Source organism: Gallinula chloropus (assembly GCF_964237585.1).
Source record: "Gallinula chloropus genome assembly, chromosome: 1".
Lineage (NCBI taxonomy): Eukaryota > Metazoa > Chordata > Aves > Gruiformes > Rallidae > Gallinula > Gallinula chloropus.
The window spans coordinates 205,273,756-205,292,337 of record NC_140085.1 but is presented as its reverse complement, the minus strand read 5'-3'; the positions used below and the strand labels follow the sequence as shown (position 1 = coordinate 205,292,337).

The 18,582-nt window shown below is 44.7% G+C and overlaps 1 protein-coding gene across 1 annotated transcript in view; it reads left to right on the top strand.

Moving 5' to 3' along the window:
• Positions 1-10,147: 10,147 nt before the first annotated feature.
• GUCY1A2 (guanylate cyclase 1 soluble subunit alpha 2) overlaps positions 10,148-18,582 on the top strand; it is a gene marked incomplete at both ends in the record, with an annotated part of 151,320 nt that continues 142,885 nt past the window's right edge. Inside the window, one exon of the mRNA XM_084277537.1 lies at positions 10,148-10,420. Coding sequence (XP_084133663.1) covers positions 10,148-10,420 — 273 coding nt within the window. The remainder of the gene's footprint in view (positions 10,421-18,582) is intronic.

The following is an 18,582-nucleotide window of genomic DNA, read 5'->3' as shown; positions in this document are numbered from 1 at the left end:
ACCTTGTTCATGTTGAGTCATGTAAAGCATTAAACTATTGGTTATTGGATGGAAAACATGACACTGTTTGAAGACAAATCACGTGCAGGAAGGAAAAACAGCGTGGTCAATCTGAAGAAAGAAGTGAAAAACTATTTCATGAAAATCTTTACCGGTGACTTGAACTGTACTGTTCACTCTTGGCAAACCAGGCACTCAGCTGCCTGGATTGCAAAAATCTACCTTGTCTTTTTAAGAGAAATATTTAAAAAAATATGTTTTACCTATAAGCTTTAATTGCAGAATGTTAAACACCATCCTCTTAAGATTCAGTTCCATTGTTTCAGGCTCTTAATGGTACTTTTCTGTAAAAATACTTTGTACGTCTGTTTTATTTACCTAAAGAGACCATTTTTAAAAAACATTATTCCTTTAGCAGCAAATGTTGTTTGTTGGTAGCTAGAATTTGTTTTTGCATTGCTACAAGCAGTTAAAACCCTATTACAGCAGTGTGTACCTTGCCTGTGGATTTCTTCTTTTTTTTTTTCCTTGTAAAAGATTTTGAGACTGATTCACACAGACCCTGGTTCAGAGAATTCCTGGCGGCTTCCTGCAAGGTGCTGAGCACCCCAGCCAGTATCAGCAGGGATAGAAACAACTGGATTTGGCCCACAGTGCTTCTGCATCCACTGTGAAATTGTGGCTGGTTGTTCAAGCTTACTCACATTACAGAGATTTGCTCTGTAATTGCTTGCAAATCGCCTTGAGAAGTTTGGAATGAAACATGCTACAAAAGTGAAATATTGGTGTTATAGTCAACACACTGCAGCCCCTCCCAGATGCATGATTCCCTCATGGTAACCTGCCTTTGTTGGATTTTTTTTGCATGAAATCTGTTGATATGAAAGAGATCTTGAGAATCAATTAGGAGGTTTTCAATGGAGGAAGGGCTTTTTTCTCCCTGTATTTTCTTTTTTTGTATGTTTGTTTGTCCCCTCTCCCCCCAACAGAATCTTTTAGACAGGGTCCAACTCAAATTGTGAAGCTGAAATTACTTTTCTATCTATCTAGATAGATGGATAATTTCAGTTTCACATATTATATATTTTCAGTTGTGTTAACATTATGAAATGCATTTAAACAGTCGCAGTGCACAGCTTTCCCATTAGTATTCACACTACTTTCTGCACAGCAGTACTACTCTGGGATCCAATAATCTGTCTTGCAAAGAACACAGGAAAACCTGTGATGGGAAATTGTGGTATCCTGATGCTGTGTGACATCAGCAGGAGTGACAGTGAGTAGCACAAGTGCTCACATTTGAAGGTTGTATTCCTTCACCAAAACAAAATGACAGGAACTAAATGACAAGAAAACGATTTACCTTGGTATTTACCTGCAGCCCTTTTCTAAGGAGCCATGTGAAAAATGAGGTTAAAAGAGCAATTATGTTTTCAAGGACTAAAAACCCAAGAGAAGAATAGATGGAGCAGAAAGGTGGATTTTGAACTTAAGTCACTGTATTTTGCAACTCTTGCAAAAATTTATATGGAATTTTAGGATTCTTTTTATATAAAGAGTCATAACAACAGCAGGTTAGATAACATCTGGTAAGGTTCTTGAACACTACTAGGCATTTAAAACCTCTGTGCACTACTACGCAGAGACTGAAGTTCACTTTGAAGACATATCTAGTGAAAGAGGCCAGGACAGTTATACCAGCATTGTAAGGAGCTATATACATGACATTTTTCTGTTTGCAGAATGTGCTCTCACAACAGTATCATTTGTCATCTCTGGAAGAAATGGAGTAGATTTTATTACAATAGATTTTATCTAGAAGATCTATAGAATCTTTCATTTGGACAATATTCTATGTTCAGGGAATAGTATCCTGTAGGTATATATTGTAGGCATTTTTAATTGGTCAGGTACTATCTTAATGGTTTCTTAAGTACATCCATAGGTATGAGCACATTCTCGCTCTCTTTCTCCTCTTCTTCTTTATTCCTTTCTGTCCTTCACACAAACAAGGCATTGCAGGCAGTTAATCAATGAATCCCTTATAGGATGCAGAGGAACTTCCAAGAAAAAATGTGCATGATATGAGGCCTCAGTTTTAAACAAGTCTGGGTAAAATATTGTGGGATTCCCTGTCAGTAAGATTAAAAAAATAAAAAGGTAATCTAATCAGACAAGATGCCAGTGTGCCAGTGTGAAATTAATCTTAGACCAGTTCTTAAGAGTACATTAATGACAATGATTTACATGTTTTGAATTCTAAAATTGGAAAACATCTTGTAGTAAGTGTAGATTTGTGAAGAGATGAACTGTAATAGAAACATAACTTCTGTGGAAAGGCACAGTGTACAAGCATGGCTACATGCTGGTCATGCTGGTTGTCTCCCAGATCCGTGCAGCGCTGCTTGCCTTGGCAAAATGCTTCTCCAGCAGGTCAGGTTCAAACCTGGTCAAACCTGTCAGTACTCTGTGGCTACCCTAATTTTCCCAGGACTTACCTGCTAACTCCTTCCCTTTGCTTCCAGAGCTGCTCTGTGCTTTCTTGACCCATTCCCAGCCCAGTGAGTGCCATAGAGCTGCCTAGAAACTATTATGTGTTGTGTGAGAGACCACCAAGGGGAATTCCTACAAGGAAGCCAGAGCACTGGGACATGAAGGGCATCCTGCCTTGTAGACATCAGCTCTGCCTTCCCTCAGGAGATGAGGTGGACCTAGTAGCCATTTCAGAAAATGTGAAGGCCCTGTTTTAATTCAGCCTTTGTCCAAGGCACAAGAAGCATTTTAAGTTCTTCCTGCCTCGGGTTCTTGTGGTATATGAAGAGTGCAGGGAGCTGATATGAAAGCATAGAAAGGTGTCTGTTTAAAATCTCCTCTAAAATTCAGAGGATTCTTAAAAGCAAATTGGCTTTAATCTCATAGATAGTTACCACTGTATTTCCTTTGGATTAGCCTGATGGATCCATATCCTTACAAAAACTGCTTATAGCGGGATGTCTATCTGGGATAAATATGGTTGCAAGACTGGAAATAAAGTGGCTTCTGTAGGGACCTGTTCTATAACTAGTGGCTTAATTAAGCTGCAGAGTGCTGGGGTGAGGTAGTTCTAGAAGATGTAAGATGTTCATCAGCATCTTCTTGTTTTGGTGTTTTAAATGAATTTGAATGGGGTTTATAGGTAACTTGGAGGCAGAAGTCAATTCATGGGGCACCTGTTACCTGCTGTCCTCAGGGTAAAATACTCAGGACACAGAAGAAGTGCTGATCAAGACAATGTTTGGTATACCTCATCCAGTGTTGAATTCAGAAAATCTGTCTCTCTGTTCAAGGCAAATGAATATAAGGGTTTGAGTCCTGTGTAATATTTTTTCTCTTGCAATTTATAAATTTTTAAGTCTGTTTAGCCAGCTGTGTATTCCTTCTAGACATTAATTGAACCTGTATGTCATCAGACTTCTTCCTGACATTTGCAATCTCAGTTTAACCTAATCATATGAGTCAAAGCACAGTTACTTGGGCATTCTTTCCCCCCTCCCCTCCCCACACTCCTTCAACAGCTTCCTACTTAAATGTGTTTCCTGCTTAAATTCCTTAAATGTGGGCCCCCTCTGGGATGAAACAGGAGACCTGGTTACCCAGGATGTAGAGAAGGCCTCAATTTTTACAAGCAAGGTAAACTTTTACCAGCAAGTCACACTGCCCAGGACACAGAAGGCAAAAACAAGGACTAGGAGAATGAGGAACTGCCCATTGTAGGAGAAGAACAGGTCTGAGAACACCTAGGGAGCCTGAAGGTGCATCTGCATGTCCTGAAGGAACTGGTGGATGAAGTGGCCAAGCCATTCTCCATCATATTTGAGAGGTCCTGGCAGTCTGGTGAAGCCCCCACTGACTGGAAAAGGGGAAACATAACTATTTTTAAAAAGGAAAAAGGAAGATCGGGTAAACTATACACATGTCAGTTACAACTCTGTGCCTGGCAAGATCATGGCGTAAATCCTCCTGGAAACTATCCCTAGAGACATGGAAAACACAGAGGTGGTTAGTGACAACCAACACAGCTTCACTAAGGACAAATCATGCCTGAGAAATATATTGGCCTTCTATGATGGGGTTACAGCGCTGGTAGATAAGGGAAGAGTGACAGATGTCATCCACCTGGACTTCTGCAAAGCTTTTGACACTGGCCTGCATGATATCTTTGTCTCTAATTGTCATGGATTTGATGGATGGACAACTCAGTCAATAAAAATTGTCTGGGTGGTCATACTCAAAGAGTTGTGGTCAACACCTCAATGTCAAGTAGAGACAGGTGACGAATGGCATTTCTCAGAAATCTTACTGGAACCAGCACCATTGAACATCTTTGTCAGAGACATGGACAGTGGAATCAAGTGCACCCTCAGCAGGTTTGCCAATGACACCAAGCTGTGTGGTGCAGTTGACATACTGGAAGGAAGAGATGCCAAGTGCAAGGTCGTGCGGATGGGTCAGGGAAATCCCAAGCACAACTACAGCTTGGGCGGAGAATGGATTGAGAGCAGCCCCAACGAGAAGGACTTGGGGTGTTGATGGATGAGAAGCTCAACATGAGCCATAAATGCACATTTGCAGCCCTGAAATCCACCTGTGAACTGGGCTGCATCAAAACCAGTGTGACCAGCAGGTCAAAGGAGGTGATTCTGCCCCTCTACTCTGCTCTTGTGAGATTCCATGTGGAGTACTGCATCCAGCTCTGGGGTCCCCAGTACAAGAGAGACATGGAGCTGTTGCAGCAAGTCCAGAGGAGGGTCACAAAAGTGATCAGAGTGCTGGAGCAGCTCTACTGTGAAGACAGAGAGAGTTGGGCTTGTTCAGGCTGGAAAAGAGAAGGCTCTGGGGAGACTTTATTGCAGCCTTCCAGTCCCTGAAGGGGCTTACAGGAAAGCTGGGAAAGGGACTGTTTATCAGGAAGTACAGTGATAGGACAAGGGGCAGTGTGTTTAAACTGAAAGAGGGTAAGTTTAGAGTAGACATTAGGAAGACATTCTTCCCTGTGAGGGTGGTGAGGGGCTGACACAGGCTGCCCAGAGAAACTGTGGCTGCCCCCTCCCTGGCAGTGTTCAAGGCCAGGCTGGATGGGGCTTTGGGCAACCTGAGCTAGTGGAGGGCATCCCTGCCCATGGCAGGGGGTTGGAACTTGATGGTCTTTGAGATCCTTTTGAACCCAAACCATTCTATGATTCTGTAATTTCTATCTTTGTGTGTGTGTGTGTGTGTGTGATACAGTGGTGATGCCAGTATAACTTATCTCCTTTGACAGCCTTGATGTCTTGTTTTGATCCTTCTTTGGCAAGCTGGTATAGTGAAATTTCTGAAATTACAAATGGATCTGGTGCTGGCCATTCATGTTTCAAGTCAATTGATTCTGAATAAAGTTGTCTTGAAGTTAGATTAGGCAACAAGAAATTCCTGGTTCTGCTATTGATCTACTGTGTAGTGTGAGACTCATAATATCAGTTACTGATGTTTTGCTTTTCTCATCCATGAGAACAAGACTCTTAGAAGTGTGCTGAAGGTTTCAGATTAAAGACATTTGGTGAGCATTAAGACCCAGATTCTGCTACCTTAATTATGTAATAACTCATCTCACAGTGCAGAAATAGATCCATTGCTCCTTCAGTAATACACTGTGGAGCACGATGGGCTGAACCATAACCTGATAACTAGAACAAACTGGCCAATGTGAATCTGCTGCATCTTGTGCATCAACTTTGTTTCTGAGTAGCTGAAACATAAAATTGATCTGTTCTTTAAGCCAATCGTAATTCAACAGATCATTAATGACAAATGGCAGAATGCCCCAGCCATCCTTTCAGGCAATACTCCAGATGGAAGTCATTGGATAAAGAACAGGAAGGTTTGGCAGAATGTGAAAAAAGAATAAATTTGCTACACATCACTCATTTTGCCTGACTGCAATAAAGTAATTGTAATAGAATGTTGTCACAGGATAATGGTCTCCTGCTGCTTTAGAAATGCTTTGCAAAACAGATGTTTACTTTCTCTGTGGGAGGCATTGAACCCAAGACGACAATCTTTTCTATTAAAGAAAAATTAAGTACTTACAGGTTCAGAATTACTGTAAAAAGATCATTGTATAAAAACATCCAATGTAATAGGTGAAATGATATGAAATATATACATGATATATGTGACAAAGCCCTTAGTGGGATTAATTCAAATAGTTTCTTCTGGCAGCTCTACGGCTACCATGTTCTCAATAAATGCAGACAGGGTAATGCAGTGGACTATGATGAAGTTGTTTTTGTTATTTTAGTCTTCCAAGGCTCTGCAAACCTCAGAAAAACAGCATTTGTAAATAAAAATAATAACACCCAAACTCCAGTATATAATATCTGATGAGTAGTGCTTAGTTAATAGCAAGGAGATAAAAATCATCAATAAATAATGACAAAGTTACATATTTTAATTAACGGAAATCAAAGACCCTGCATTTTTTTGTCAGGGCTTAGCTCAGTATTGTGAGTTTTGCTTTCTAGAACCAAGACATAAACTTGAAAAATGATAAAAATTTAGAAAACATTTGTGCATTTCAAAATGATGCAGAGCAATTATGCATTAAAGATTATAAAAGAATTAAAATATTCATCTTTTCATCTGAACTATCTGCAATATGTGTGGGACACATACATGGCGCTCTTGTATTATGACAGGGAAGTTACATGGGCACTGTTTTGGTGAACCTTACACATTTTAAAGGCACTGCTGCCATTCATCCAATCATGTGCCAACTGCAAATTTGGGCTGATGAGACATGTATAAAAGAAGAACATTTGTTGTTCTCATGTGCTGTAACTGTCTATGCTTATGCGCTGTCAAAGGCGTTTGACTGTCAGATGAAGGAACTCTCTGTGGTATTTAGCTTTTGCCAAGGTTGCATCTGGATCAGGAGGAATAAAATGAAAATAATTAACCAGGGACTGAATGACTTGTTGGCCTCACCAGACTCACCTCCAGTACCTGCATCATCTTCTATCTTCCACTGTCCATTTCTATTTAGCTCAAGGCTGTGATGGTGTTTGGTACCTTTCCAGCTGGTGCCTCTCTCCAATTCCGTGTCTTTTACATCATGAATCCCAAGCAGACTTGCAGTATGCATATTACCAACATCTTTGTAACCAGACCAGGCAGGGATCGGGTTTGCTTCCACAGAGTATTAAAGGTTGTAGCTGAGGAGAATAGCCAGCCAGTAGAGATACTGACACTGAAGTGCTGCTTCAGTTGGAGCAGTAGAAGACTTGAAGCACTAATTGCTAGATAGTGAACTTCACTATCTAGATGCTGAAGGAAAATGTCTTTTGCATTTTTGAGAAGAGCTGTTTTGGTATGTGAGTGCATTCAGTTACAATCGTCCTGACCTCAGGAACAGTCCCCGAAGCAAAGAATTTCCCTTCCCATTTCAGGGTCACTGCATTAAAAACATAAAAGGAATACGGCCATGAGCGGCATGAAGGAAGTACTTTTCAATGCTGCAAGGGGAGCTCAAGAGTGCTATCAAACACTAATGATAACTTGCTTTGGGAAGTGCTACTTTAAACTAAGAAGAAGAGGAAACTCAAGACTTAAAAAGTGTCAGTTTTGTCATCTTGAAACCACTTTTCCCTAGTGGTGAATAAAATGCAAATATGCCCACAAGCAAGTTGCTTACCCTGCAGCTGAAGTGCTGCACATGGAACCAGCTGACACTTCGGTATTTTAGCAGTTTAGACTTATAAATATGTATTTGCATTTCCAACGCTAAACTATGTGGCTCTTACCCAGTTGTCACTGTCACTGCATCCGCCAGGAAAGCAGCATAAGTTTGCTTCACTGAGGGCTGTACGATGTGGTCTATGAGACGGATGTAAGGTTAATGGAATCTGAAGCATGTGAAGAACGTGTACATCTTAACACAGAGTACCCTGGGGTAGGAGCAGTGTTTAGTGTGAAAGGACATCTTCCAGACCCCTTAATTCCTGAATGTCCTCGAAGGGAGGAGCTTGGCCTGAAGGCAGGGAGGGGCTTGTGCAGCAGGTCTCAGAGATTCTGTTAAAAAGAGGATTTCTTTAGAGGGAAGAAGAAGTCAGAGTAACTGTCTCATCTCTTTGTACTCAGGTGCTGATGAATGTTGTTCCCTAGAGGATGAAAGACAGGGGAAGACAATGGATCTGGAGGTTCATGGGTGAGTTAACTTTCAAGTGAAGTCATGTCTGATTCCTCTACAAGGGCTGCTGAGGGCACCACCAGGACTGCAGAAAGAGTTTCTGCATCCCAAGTGTAACATTTAATAAGGCAACAGAAGGTAGCATGGGCCACTCCAGCTTTATTATACATCTTTTCAAGCCACAGGCTTGAAGCCCCAGAAATCTAAAAAGCATGCAAGACAAAAGGAGTTTCATTGTTTCTTTGACTCCACATATATTTCTATAGGTTAAAAAAACCCAAACAAAACAAAAAGCAGGGTGACCCAAGAGACACAGGGATGATGACACTGAAAGCAATGCCCTGGCTGGGCTGTAGTGCCCTAGTTTGAAGCATCATACTCAACCACAGACCTGTGCCCCTTCTGAAAGCAGACATGTGGTTTGTACTGCCTGGGGCTATGCTCAAAAGATCCTGCACACATGTGGAAATCTTTCCAGTCTCTCCAGTGAGTTCTTGTTTAGGCTGCACTCAGACATTTAACAGGGTAAAGTTGTAAAACATATGTCATAATACAGGGAAAAGGCAGAGTAAAAACTATCTTAAAATCATTGCCTTTTAAAATAAGTTTTGCTTGAACAAAGATAAAGTAATGACAAGCTGTCTTCCTTGATGGCAGGAGGAACCACTACAGCTGAGATCACATTTCCTCGGAGCCTTTTTGCTGAGAAGGACTATGTGGGGTTATTGCTATCGCCGCGAAGCTCTCAGGGTGTCTTTAAACTGACTGCATGGGTAGGGAAAGTTGGGAAGGAGACACCTTGCACTGTCTTCAAGGGTGACATCCTGTATCTGAGCTCCCCCTGCTTTGTGTCATCCACTCCTTTCTCCTTTAACAAGTCTGGGCTGCTTACAGGGGAATGAATTTGGTTTCTTCTTTTCTTTTTGGGACATGACCCGCAGTGCTAGTGGGAGCAGCGCTCATGCAAAGATGAAAAGAACTTTTGCCTCTGGAAGCTGATGGCGGCATCTATCCTACCCAGCTCTTTTAAGGGATCTCTTCCCCGAGCTTCAGCTTCCCCACTACCGTTCACAAAAGTTCGCTGGCGGTACCGACTGGCAGGGGGATGAGGACCGACTTCCTCCCCTGCCGCGCTCCCCGGCCGCGGCGGCCTCAGGCTCGGCCGGCGCCAGGCGCGGGGAGCTGTCCAGCACGGCGGCGGCCCGGGAAGCGGCGGCGGCGGCGCGGGGCGGGGGCTGCCACGCCGGGAGGGCTCCGGGGCGCCCGCAGCCCCTGAGCTGGCAGCGCCGATGCCCCCGGAGCCGTGCGCGGATATTGGGCCGCTTCCCCGCTCCCCCCTTCGCCGGGTTCCAAAGAGAGGGGAGGAGAGCGGAGCACCCTGCCCGCCCTCCCGGCGGCTCCGGCCGTCGGCCCGCCCCGCCGGTGCGACCGGCCGCCGGGGGCGAGCGCGGGGCGGCGGCAGCATCCTCCCTGCGCGGGGGAGCGCGGCCAGGCGGCGGCTGCGGGCCGCGGCGAGCGGGGCTGAGCGCCACAGGCGGCGATCCGGGCGGGGGGAGGCGGGAGGAGGAGGAGGAGGAGGGGGCAAGGGCTCCAAAGAACACGTGATTCCCGCGGAGCGGCGAGGGAGCCGGGGGAGGGGAGAGCGAGGGCGGGCGGCCGAGGCAGAGGAGGGCAGCCGCCGCCGCTTTAAAGCCTCCCGGCGCGGCGCTGCTCAGCACCCGCGCTCCCCTCGGCCGGGCGCGGCGAAGCGCGGACCCGAGCAGCGGCGCCGAGAGGCGCGGGCTGCGCCGGCCCCGGCGCGGCGCCTCCGCTGCCTCCCGCCCAGGGGCACCCGCGGCCATGCGAGGCGGCCGCCCCCGCGGCCGTGCGGCTCGGCGCTGCCCGCCGCGGCTGCCCGCCGCCCCGCGCTGAGCCCAGCCGCCGCCGCCGCCGCCCCGCGGCACCATGTCCCGGCGCAAGATCTCCTCGGAGTCCTTCAGCTCGCTGGGCTCGGACTGCCCGGAGACCAGCCCCGAGGAGGAGGGCGAGTGTCCCCTGTCCCGCCTCTGCTGGAACGGCAGCCGCAGCCCCCCTGGCCCCGCCGACACCCCCTTCGCCGCTGCCGCCGCCGCCGCCGCTGCCGCCGCGGCCAGCTCCGGGGCGCGCCGCGCTCCGCGCCGCCGGCGGGTCAACCTGGACTCGCTGGGCGAGAGCATCCGCCGCCTGACGGCCCCCGCGGTGAGTGCCCCGCGCCCGCGGAGCGCCGCGCCCGGCCCTGGCCCTCCCGCGCCGCGTAGACCCCGGGGTCGGGTCTGTGTCGGGAAGGAGACGGCGGTGCCCGCGCCCCCTCCCTTCTCCCCCCCCCCGCCCCGGCCGTATCCCCGGGGCTGTCGGAACCCCCCGCCCCGCCGTGCCCACGCCGGCTGCGGGCTGCCAGCCCCGCAAACCTGCGGGACTACGGGTCTGGGCAGCCTGGTGCTGGAAATGGGTCGGGAGGCGCGAATCCGCGCAGCTGCCGGCTTAGCTGGCTTCATCATTCCCTGTCTGAATTAAAAGCAAATCGTGAAGTGCTGGTGCTGGCTACACCGCTCTGTATAGAAAGTTGCATCCGTGTGACGCGTTGCACGCGCGTTCTGTCTTCACCACAGAGAAGCTGGGAACTTCTGACATTTATCGGGCTTTTCCAGGCTGAACGAGGTTTTTTTTTTTAAAAAAAAAAAAGTTTCAGCTTTGTGTTCAGAAATGTTTGAGCAACAGATTTCCCTGTAGCTCCCCGTCGTTCCTGGGAGATCAGTTTCTGGAAAGCCACCACTTAACGATCCTCTGGATAGCTGCACCTGCGGCTGAGAATCAGTGAAGCATTGTGTACGCTGAAATGAGGAGTGAATTCGGGTAGAAGCCCTAACTCAGGCTGATAGGGCTTTGTGAGACTGAAATCAGTGTCTGCGGAGTTCAGGTAGATTCAAGGTTCTTCTCCAGCCTTCTGTGCTACGCTCCTGCGAATACCTCAGCGACCAGCGCTGAATTTCCCTCCTAAAGTTTCAGCTGCAGCTGGATGCTTGTCTGGTCTCTGAGATATTTTAACGTGTTAAGGTATAAAACGGTAGCTGCAACAAGTAGTCTTAATCTGTAAAGCGACTCTGTCTGCTCCTGTGGCGTTGGGGCATCTTTCTGCATGTTGTTACTCAGATTTGGAAATGATTTAGGAGTCTCATCACCCTCAGCTGTCAGGCTGCTTTGGTTTTAATACCGTGCCGTGTATCTCGAGCTGGCTAGTTAGGAGTAGGTGAGCTGTTTGACGGGAGAAGTTAGCAGTGCAGTACAGAGCTCACAGTCGGTTAAGACTTTTCTTTCCCATTGATTTTCTTTTCCCTCTCCACTGGGAATCTGGTCTTGTAATGATGATATTAATAGATGTTATCTCAGGTGACCTATCTTGTTTTAGTAAAAAAAAAAAAAAGGTAGCTATTTAATTTTATAATAAAATGACAGTAAAATTAGAGCATGTGTTACCCAAAATATTTGAAGAATTCTGAAGTAGCTCAGTGAGGTATTTTTAGATAACCTTAGTATTTGTATTTTCCCAGCTTTGACTGTTACCTCTTGTATTGAGTGGCTATAAAAGACAATTACAGTTTTACAGCTCTGATGAATTGTGAAATTTGTTTTCAAAATAAACAAACCCTTTGAATTAAGAGATGAGGAAAACTTTGGTAGATTCTATAGTCCTCTTTCCTCCCTGCTTACAGAGAAATTTCATTTAAGAATGCAAATATTTCACCCAGCCAGGTTTTGATGTCCCAAAAACTAGCCTCCATGGTTTCCTTGGGAAATAATTATAGCAACACTTATTGTGGAAAAACTGTTTTCTTTTAAAATTTTAATGTGTGATACATATTGCTTAAAATTTCCCTTTTTATCTTGACGTTGTAAGTAGTGTTTCACTCCCATCTTACACGTTTTGGTGTAAATGGATGTGATTAAAAAGTCACATCATTAGTGTCATGGTATAGGCAAAGAATCACGTCCCCTGTATTGTCATTTTTCACTCTGAGAAATCACTGTTTGGGTGCATTGTTATTTTGGTGCGTTCTTTTCTTACTGAGAATCTGTTCTGTGGTGCTGAATATACACCTTCTTGCAACAAGTCAAGTTACCATATGTCTAACACTTTGAATCTGATTATTTTTGCACATCTGCTAATATAATACAGGAATAACTTTAATTAGAAGTAAAAAAAAACCCCAACTCTGTCTATATAGTAAATGTCAAATGGGACTTATTCCCATTATTTGTAAAATTAAAAGGCAAGCCTGAAGGATGCATTGACATATGTTCTCTCTGAACAAAAAGCTTTAATGCTTTTACTACAGATGTAGATGCATCTTCATTCCATGATACTACAGATGCAGGTCTCTGTTAAGTACATAAACATATATGTAGGTACATTGTCTGTGAATGTACATACTATATAAATTGCCTGCAACAGCTCGATGTTTTCCTTTCCAACATGAATGCAGCAGCAATCTGTCCCCATCCCAGTGCTGGACACTTTTGAAGTTAAGGATGCTACAGGTTCCTGCTGTTTATACTTACCCTTAATTCTGCTCTTTCCTTCAGTGCTGGCTGGGAGTGAGATACCAAGTGAAATGGGTTTTGTGTGCTTTTACTGAGGAGAAATTCTGCCCGTGTGTTTCATGCTGCTGTGGCATGCAGAGAGCTCTCTGGGGTGATGCTGTTCCAATGTGGTAGAAGCAGGGGCTACAGAAAGCTGCTCTGGTGATGTGAGGAGCCTTGAGCTGAGCAGGAGGGAGCAACCAAGGGGCAAAGGAGCTGAATAAGAGCTCTATGCATGGGGCAGGGCAGCAACAAGGCTCTTCAGGCAGGCTAGGTCTTTTGAGTGGCAGCACAAAAATGTGTGTATCTCCTCTGCAGTGTATTCATGAGTTAGTACAATTGTACTGCCAATGGAAAGAGATTCTGTAGAGCAAAATTCAGTAATGAAGTGTTTGAGGTATCTTGTATTAAAATACAGTGAAAAGAAGTTGCTGCGTTTCGTGTCACTCATAATCTTGGTCCCAAGTTTAGCTGATTTTGACTTTGCACAAATGTGACTTTTTGTGGAATTGTGGGAAAAAAAGAAAATGTGCACCTTCCTGTGTTGCAGTGTCTATTGCAAGTCTTTATTGCTCCTGGAGAACAGCTTCTAGCACTTTCCAGCACACGTGATTTTCCAACTTTTCTCTTAAAATTTTTAGAGATTTTTTTCCCGCAGTTGTTGTACTAGCGGATGTAGGGGGGTCTGATCCTCAATCAGCACAGGGTCATTTTATGTTCCTGTGGATTCCTAAAGGTTTCCTGACATGCCTGGCTGGCTGAAGGATGGACGCTGCATATCTGGAACTTGTTTACCCAAATCATCTCCTTTTATCAGCCAGAACTAGGAGCATGATAGGGCTCACCTCCACCCAAACCAGCTGCAGATTTGGGAGAAAAGTATGTGGTGATAATGAAGATGAGCAGACCTCTGTATGCACCCTACTGTTGGCATTCGTGAGTGGGGTGTGCTGGGGAAGGTCAGGAAAGCGGGGTGCACCTGGTTGGGAGGCAGAGCAGCGATCATGCAAGGAGGGAGGGGGCAGCCTTTTGTCACAGCTGCTCTCAGCAGTGCAGCTATGCATACACTGACCATCACTTCGGGCTGTGGCTCTGTTGCCCCCCATCCCCGAAGGACTCCGCAGGAGCACTGACAGCAGGAGGGGTGAGGCTCTCCCAGCTGCAGCTGGGTGCCTCAGCCCAAGGGGTTGGGGGAACCATGTCCCACTGGGGCTGTGCTCAGCAGCTGAGTGTGAAGTTTTGCGGGGTCAAACTTAGCTGCTCAGTGTGGTAAATTCTGGGTGCTGCACACACTCAGCTCTTGTGACTCCTTCAGCTCACGAGATCATGGCCAACAGTGCTCCATGCTTATTAGCCCCATGTCTGGCTCTGCCCTCTCACAGCCTTTCATCCCTGTGATGTTCCCATAAAGCTGAGCCTGCAACTGTGTAGGCAGCTCCTATCCACCCTAACATGTTCCTAAATCATGTTCCTGACTGGGTGCAGATGTCCCTTCTGTCCTCCTTCATCTGAACTACCGTCAAAGGCTCTTTGGTTACACACTGTATCAGAGAAATTCAGAGCTGGATCCAGCTAATATCAGAAGCAGCAGGTGCCCTTCTCACTGGGCTGGGTTCAGCTTTTTGGGGATAAATAATAAAATGCTGGGAACCTAGTTGGGGTGTTGATTCATGACGCAGATTTTAAGAAACCAACTGCAATAATTACATACACATCACGTGAGTTTAATTATGTATTTTTCTTTTTTAACTAGCTTTGTTGTTATGATCCATTCTAAAGGATGAGTTTTACACCTAAAATGACGTAAATTTAGATTAATTATAACTAGACATGATGTTACTGTATGCTATTCATTAGCAACGTAAATTTTTCTGCCTTCAAGAGCTCTGCTATATGGGAATGATATCCTGGCACCATTGGACGGTTTACTTTTTAGAATTGCAATTTAGTGTCTTAGTGAATTTCAGTTCCTTGCAGCAATTTTCATGTTTGCCCCAGTTCTATCTTGAATTGTATCCAATCCCACGCTGAAAATAGAATTGAAATCAGAAAAAAAAAAATTGTCACTGATTTGAAAAGTCAAATACTCCGCTCCCATCTAAGGGGCATGGACTACCAGGAAGGAGCTGAGAGTGATGGGGTGTGCATTCAGAGACTATGTACCCCCAAGCACTGTGCTGATCTTTCTGGAAAGAGAATTACAGCATGACACAGTGTTAAACTGACTTACATTTCTGTTTGATTTTATTTTCTGAACGGTCTGTGTAACGCATCTCTTGAACTATAAGCCTTATTAAGTGAAAATAGCTTCTGATGTACTTTTCTGTTCATTCAGAATTATTCCTGCTATTCTTTAAAGACCCATTTGAAGACACATTAAATTACGAACATTTTTTCCTTTTTAAGTTGGGAAGCTGCTACTGGCTGCTGCCAAATAGTTTGAATTTAAGAATTGCCTTTTTGAATGCTCCCTGACAGTGGGAGAAAAGTGAATCGAAGACAGTAATTTAAGTTAGTGTGTAGGCTATTACTTATGTCACAGAGCCGCTGTAACTTTAAATCACTTAATTGCAAATGAATCCTCCAGTGAGTGGAAGTGGGGCTTTGGCGAAGTTCATAGTTGCTGTGTAGCAGCTCAAATCAAACCTAGCTCTATCACAAATCTCTACCACTTACTCTCAAGGAATAATTACTCTTTTTAGTAGCAATAACAGGTTGTTGCCACTAGCAGGAGAGGCAACAGATTGATTTTTACATGACATTTAAAAAAAATTCTTTCATGCGCTTTCTGAGCTCCTTATTACTCATATTAACCTATTGTGGAATAATTACTGGAGGGGACTTAAAAATTAGAACTTAATTGTGGTATTTCAGTACTGAATGTGACCAGACTTACAGTGCAGGATTGGCACTCAGAATCCTAGCCACCCCCAGCCCCTCTGATGTCTGAGGACAAGATGGAACACAAGGACATTTATTTTCTGCCAAATTTCTTTATCCTTTTAACACGACACCTATCAGTTATGTCTAAGCTCTACTGTTGTAGGAATAACTTCTGTCTATATTTCTGAATAAAGTAAGGTCATGTCAAATGGTATCCATGTTAGCAATGTGATGAGCTTATTCATGTAATAGCCCAGGCTGGGTGAGCTTTATGTGAGTAACATCCTCCTCAGGAATGAGACTGTGAAGGAAAAAAAAAAAAGCATGAGAATGGTGAAGAAAGGCACATCCCGTCAGAAACTCCTAATTTCCAATTCCAACAGGCAAACAGGGCTATTGTTTTTTTAAAGTATAATAAAATCAGGCTTTTGCCTGGTATCTTTCAATGTAACAGAGAGAAAAGCCATTTAGACACAAGGTCACCCGAGAAGTCTGCAGCCAGTCAATCTGCTATTTCATGGCGTGGAACGAAGCTGTGGTGTCTTAAACAGGAACGTTCTGGAAAACATTCTCAGTCTGAGCATCACCGTGGGTTTTGGTTGTTTGCCTCGTTCGGTATTTTAACATCTCATGCAAGGGAACTTTAGCATCAGCAAATAAAATATTAAAAAAAAAAATCAGTTTAGCTGCACCCAAGGGCCCACAGCATTGCACTGCCCTCCATGAAATGTCATTTGGGGGGAGTTTGAATATCTGACATCTGGAGCTTAGCCTGACTATAGTAATAGTTGTTTTTTAAAAGTTTCTGTAGTTCCAGGCTGAAACCTTGACTTCCCTTCAGTGCTTGGAAAAAAACATGTCTGGGAAACATTCATAGGTTGCAGGCGTGTGTGCTGCCTGGGAGCAGGGAGCATCTCCCCGCTGGGGAACTGGGCTGCCCGCAGGCAGACCTGAACTGCTGGCTGGCAACACAGAGCGTGGCAGCACCAGTGTTAATCCCACAGTCCTAATTGTTTCGCACTTCCCTGCCTCTCCCCGGGACAAAGTGTCCAGATGCAAATAATAAAGACATAAAGTAGAAGGGAACATTGTGAACATCAATATATATGCCTCAAAGTAGCTGTGTGCAGTCGTGGCTACATCAAAATGAGGGTGAACATCCTTCATTTGTAACAGCTTCAGCAGAGACAGTTGCCGTGTCACTCTGCAAAATATACAGTGTTAACACAGAGAAAACCCCTCTCTTTCTATCTCTTGTACTAATGTTAAAGGCTGTTACAAAATGCTTTGAGTAAAAGAAACTGTTCCAACACATACCCAAATTCTTTCTAAACGCTCCTGCTTGCCATCTCTCCAGCTAAGTTTCAAAATGAAGACAAAAAAATCTGTGGTTTGTCTATGGGTCTCAAAGGGATAAGCATCGTTGGAGCTCTGCATGTGCAGTTAGGTCCAGTTATTCTGAAGAAATTGTTTTTGTTTTTTTTTTTCTATTGCAGCAGCAGAAATTCTTTGAGAAGGTGTTGCGGATGGAGAGATAAGAGGGATGCACTTCAGTTTTAAGAGAGAGGCAACAATATGTTTATTGACACAAAACAAAGGGTGTAGTGGTGTTTGATAATAAATGGGACAGTGATTAAGGTTTGGTGGTAAGGTAATTTTGATTATTTAGTGCATAGAGAACAAGGTCAGATGAAGCTGTCAGGGACACCCTCCCATTGAGTCATGAGGTTCAGAAAGGACCCCCTTGCTTTCTAAACTGCTTCTCAGAGAAGAGCCTAGGTGCGGTTGGATTCAGTCTTTGTTCCAGACTTGGCCAACGGTTTATGTCTAAAGGATTATATAGGCACAATCAATCCTTTATACTTCTTAGCTAAGAGCACAAAGTTTAATGCACTCATGCCCAATTCACTTGATCCGTTGCAGCAAGGATTCTCTCGACCTCGAGGAGTAACCTTGAGAGGCATCCCTTTCAAAGGGAGATCCTGACCTGCAGCCCACTGTCATTTCAGGAGAGCTGAAAGTGCTCTTGGGCTGCTCACTATTTATGGAGTAAGATGATTGGCTCATAGTCATATTTACATACCACCCACAGGTGCCAGTGGAAAGTGTCCAGGTGGGCACATCAGCATAGATAGCTCTTGGCTCTTGTGTTGTTATCTGTCTTCCTGAAATCACTGTGAGGAAGATGCAGACATCACAACCATCACCAACGGTTATTGATTAATCCAGGTTTATGGGAAAAAGTCAGGCAAAGGTTGGGGGAGCAGGGGAAGCATACCATCGCAGAAGAGCTGACATGTAAAGCCTTTTGTTTCCTATCTGTCTGCTAGAGCAGCACTGATGATTTTATGTAGTAGATGTGAGTTGCATTAAAAGATGAACAGGTAGCATTAGTGGTAGATCTTCTGTTCTATTCTCAACTACTGAATATGTTTTTTCAGCAGCACAGAACAGATCTTCTATCCATTCCAGACGTGGCTCAGATTCAGAGATGAACAAAATGATCCCAGCCAGGATTATAATGGATAGCACCCTGAGATATTTATCCTTCACTGTCAAGGAGTTAGACTGGATGTTCTAATAGGCAATTTCCACCCGTAATGTCTGTGATTCTTCTAGTTGAAAGGCAGCTGGGGACGCAGGAGTTATAATTTCTAATTATTATTTAGCTCTGTTTAATTTCTTCAGCCTGTTTGCATTGTTACTGCCATGAAATAGTATGGGGTAGAATTCTTAGTCTCAATGTTCTGTATTAAATGGTGGCATTTTCTTTGATATGCAGAAGTATTTCTCTGTGAAGAGTACTCCAATTTGCATGGACTGAGGAGTGGCATGGTCTCAGGTTTAGGGGCCAGCTGGTATTGAGCTTTGTTCCCATCCAGATCATTGTGAGCTGTTGT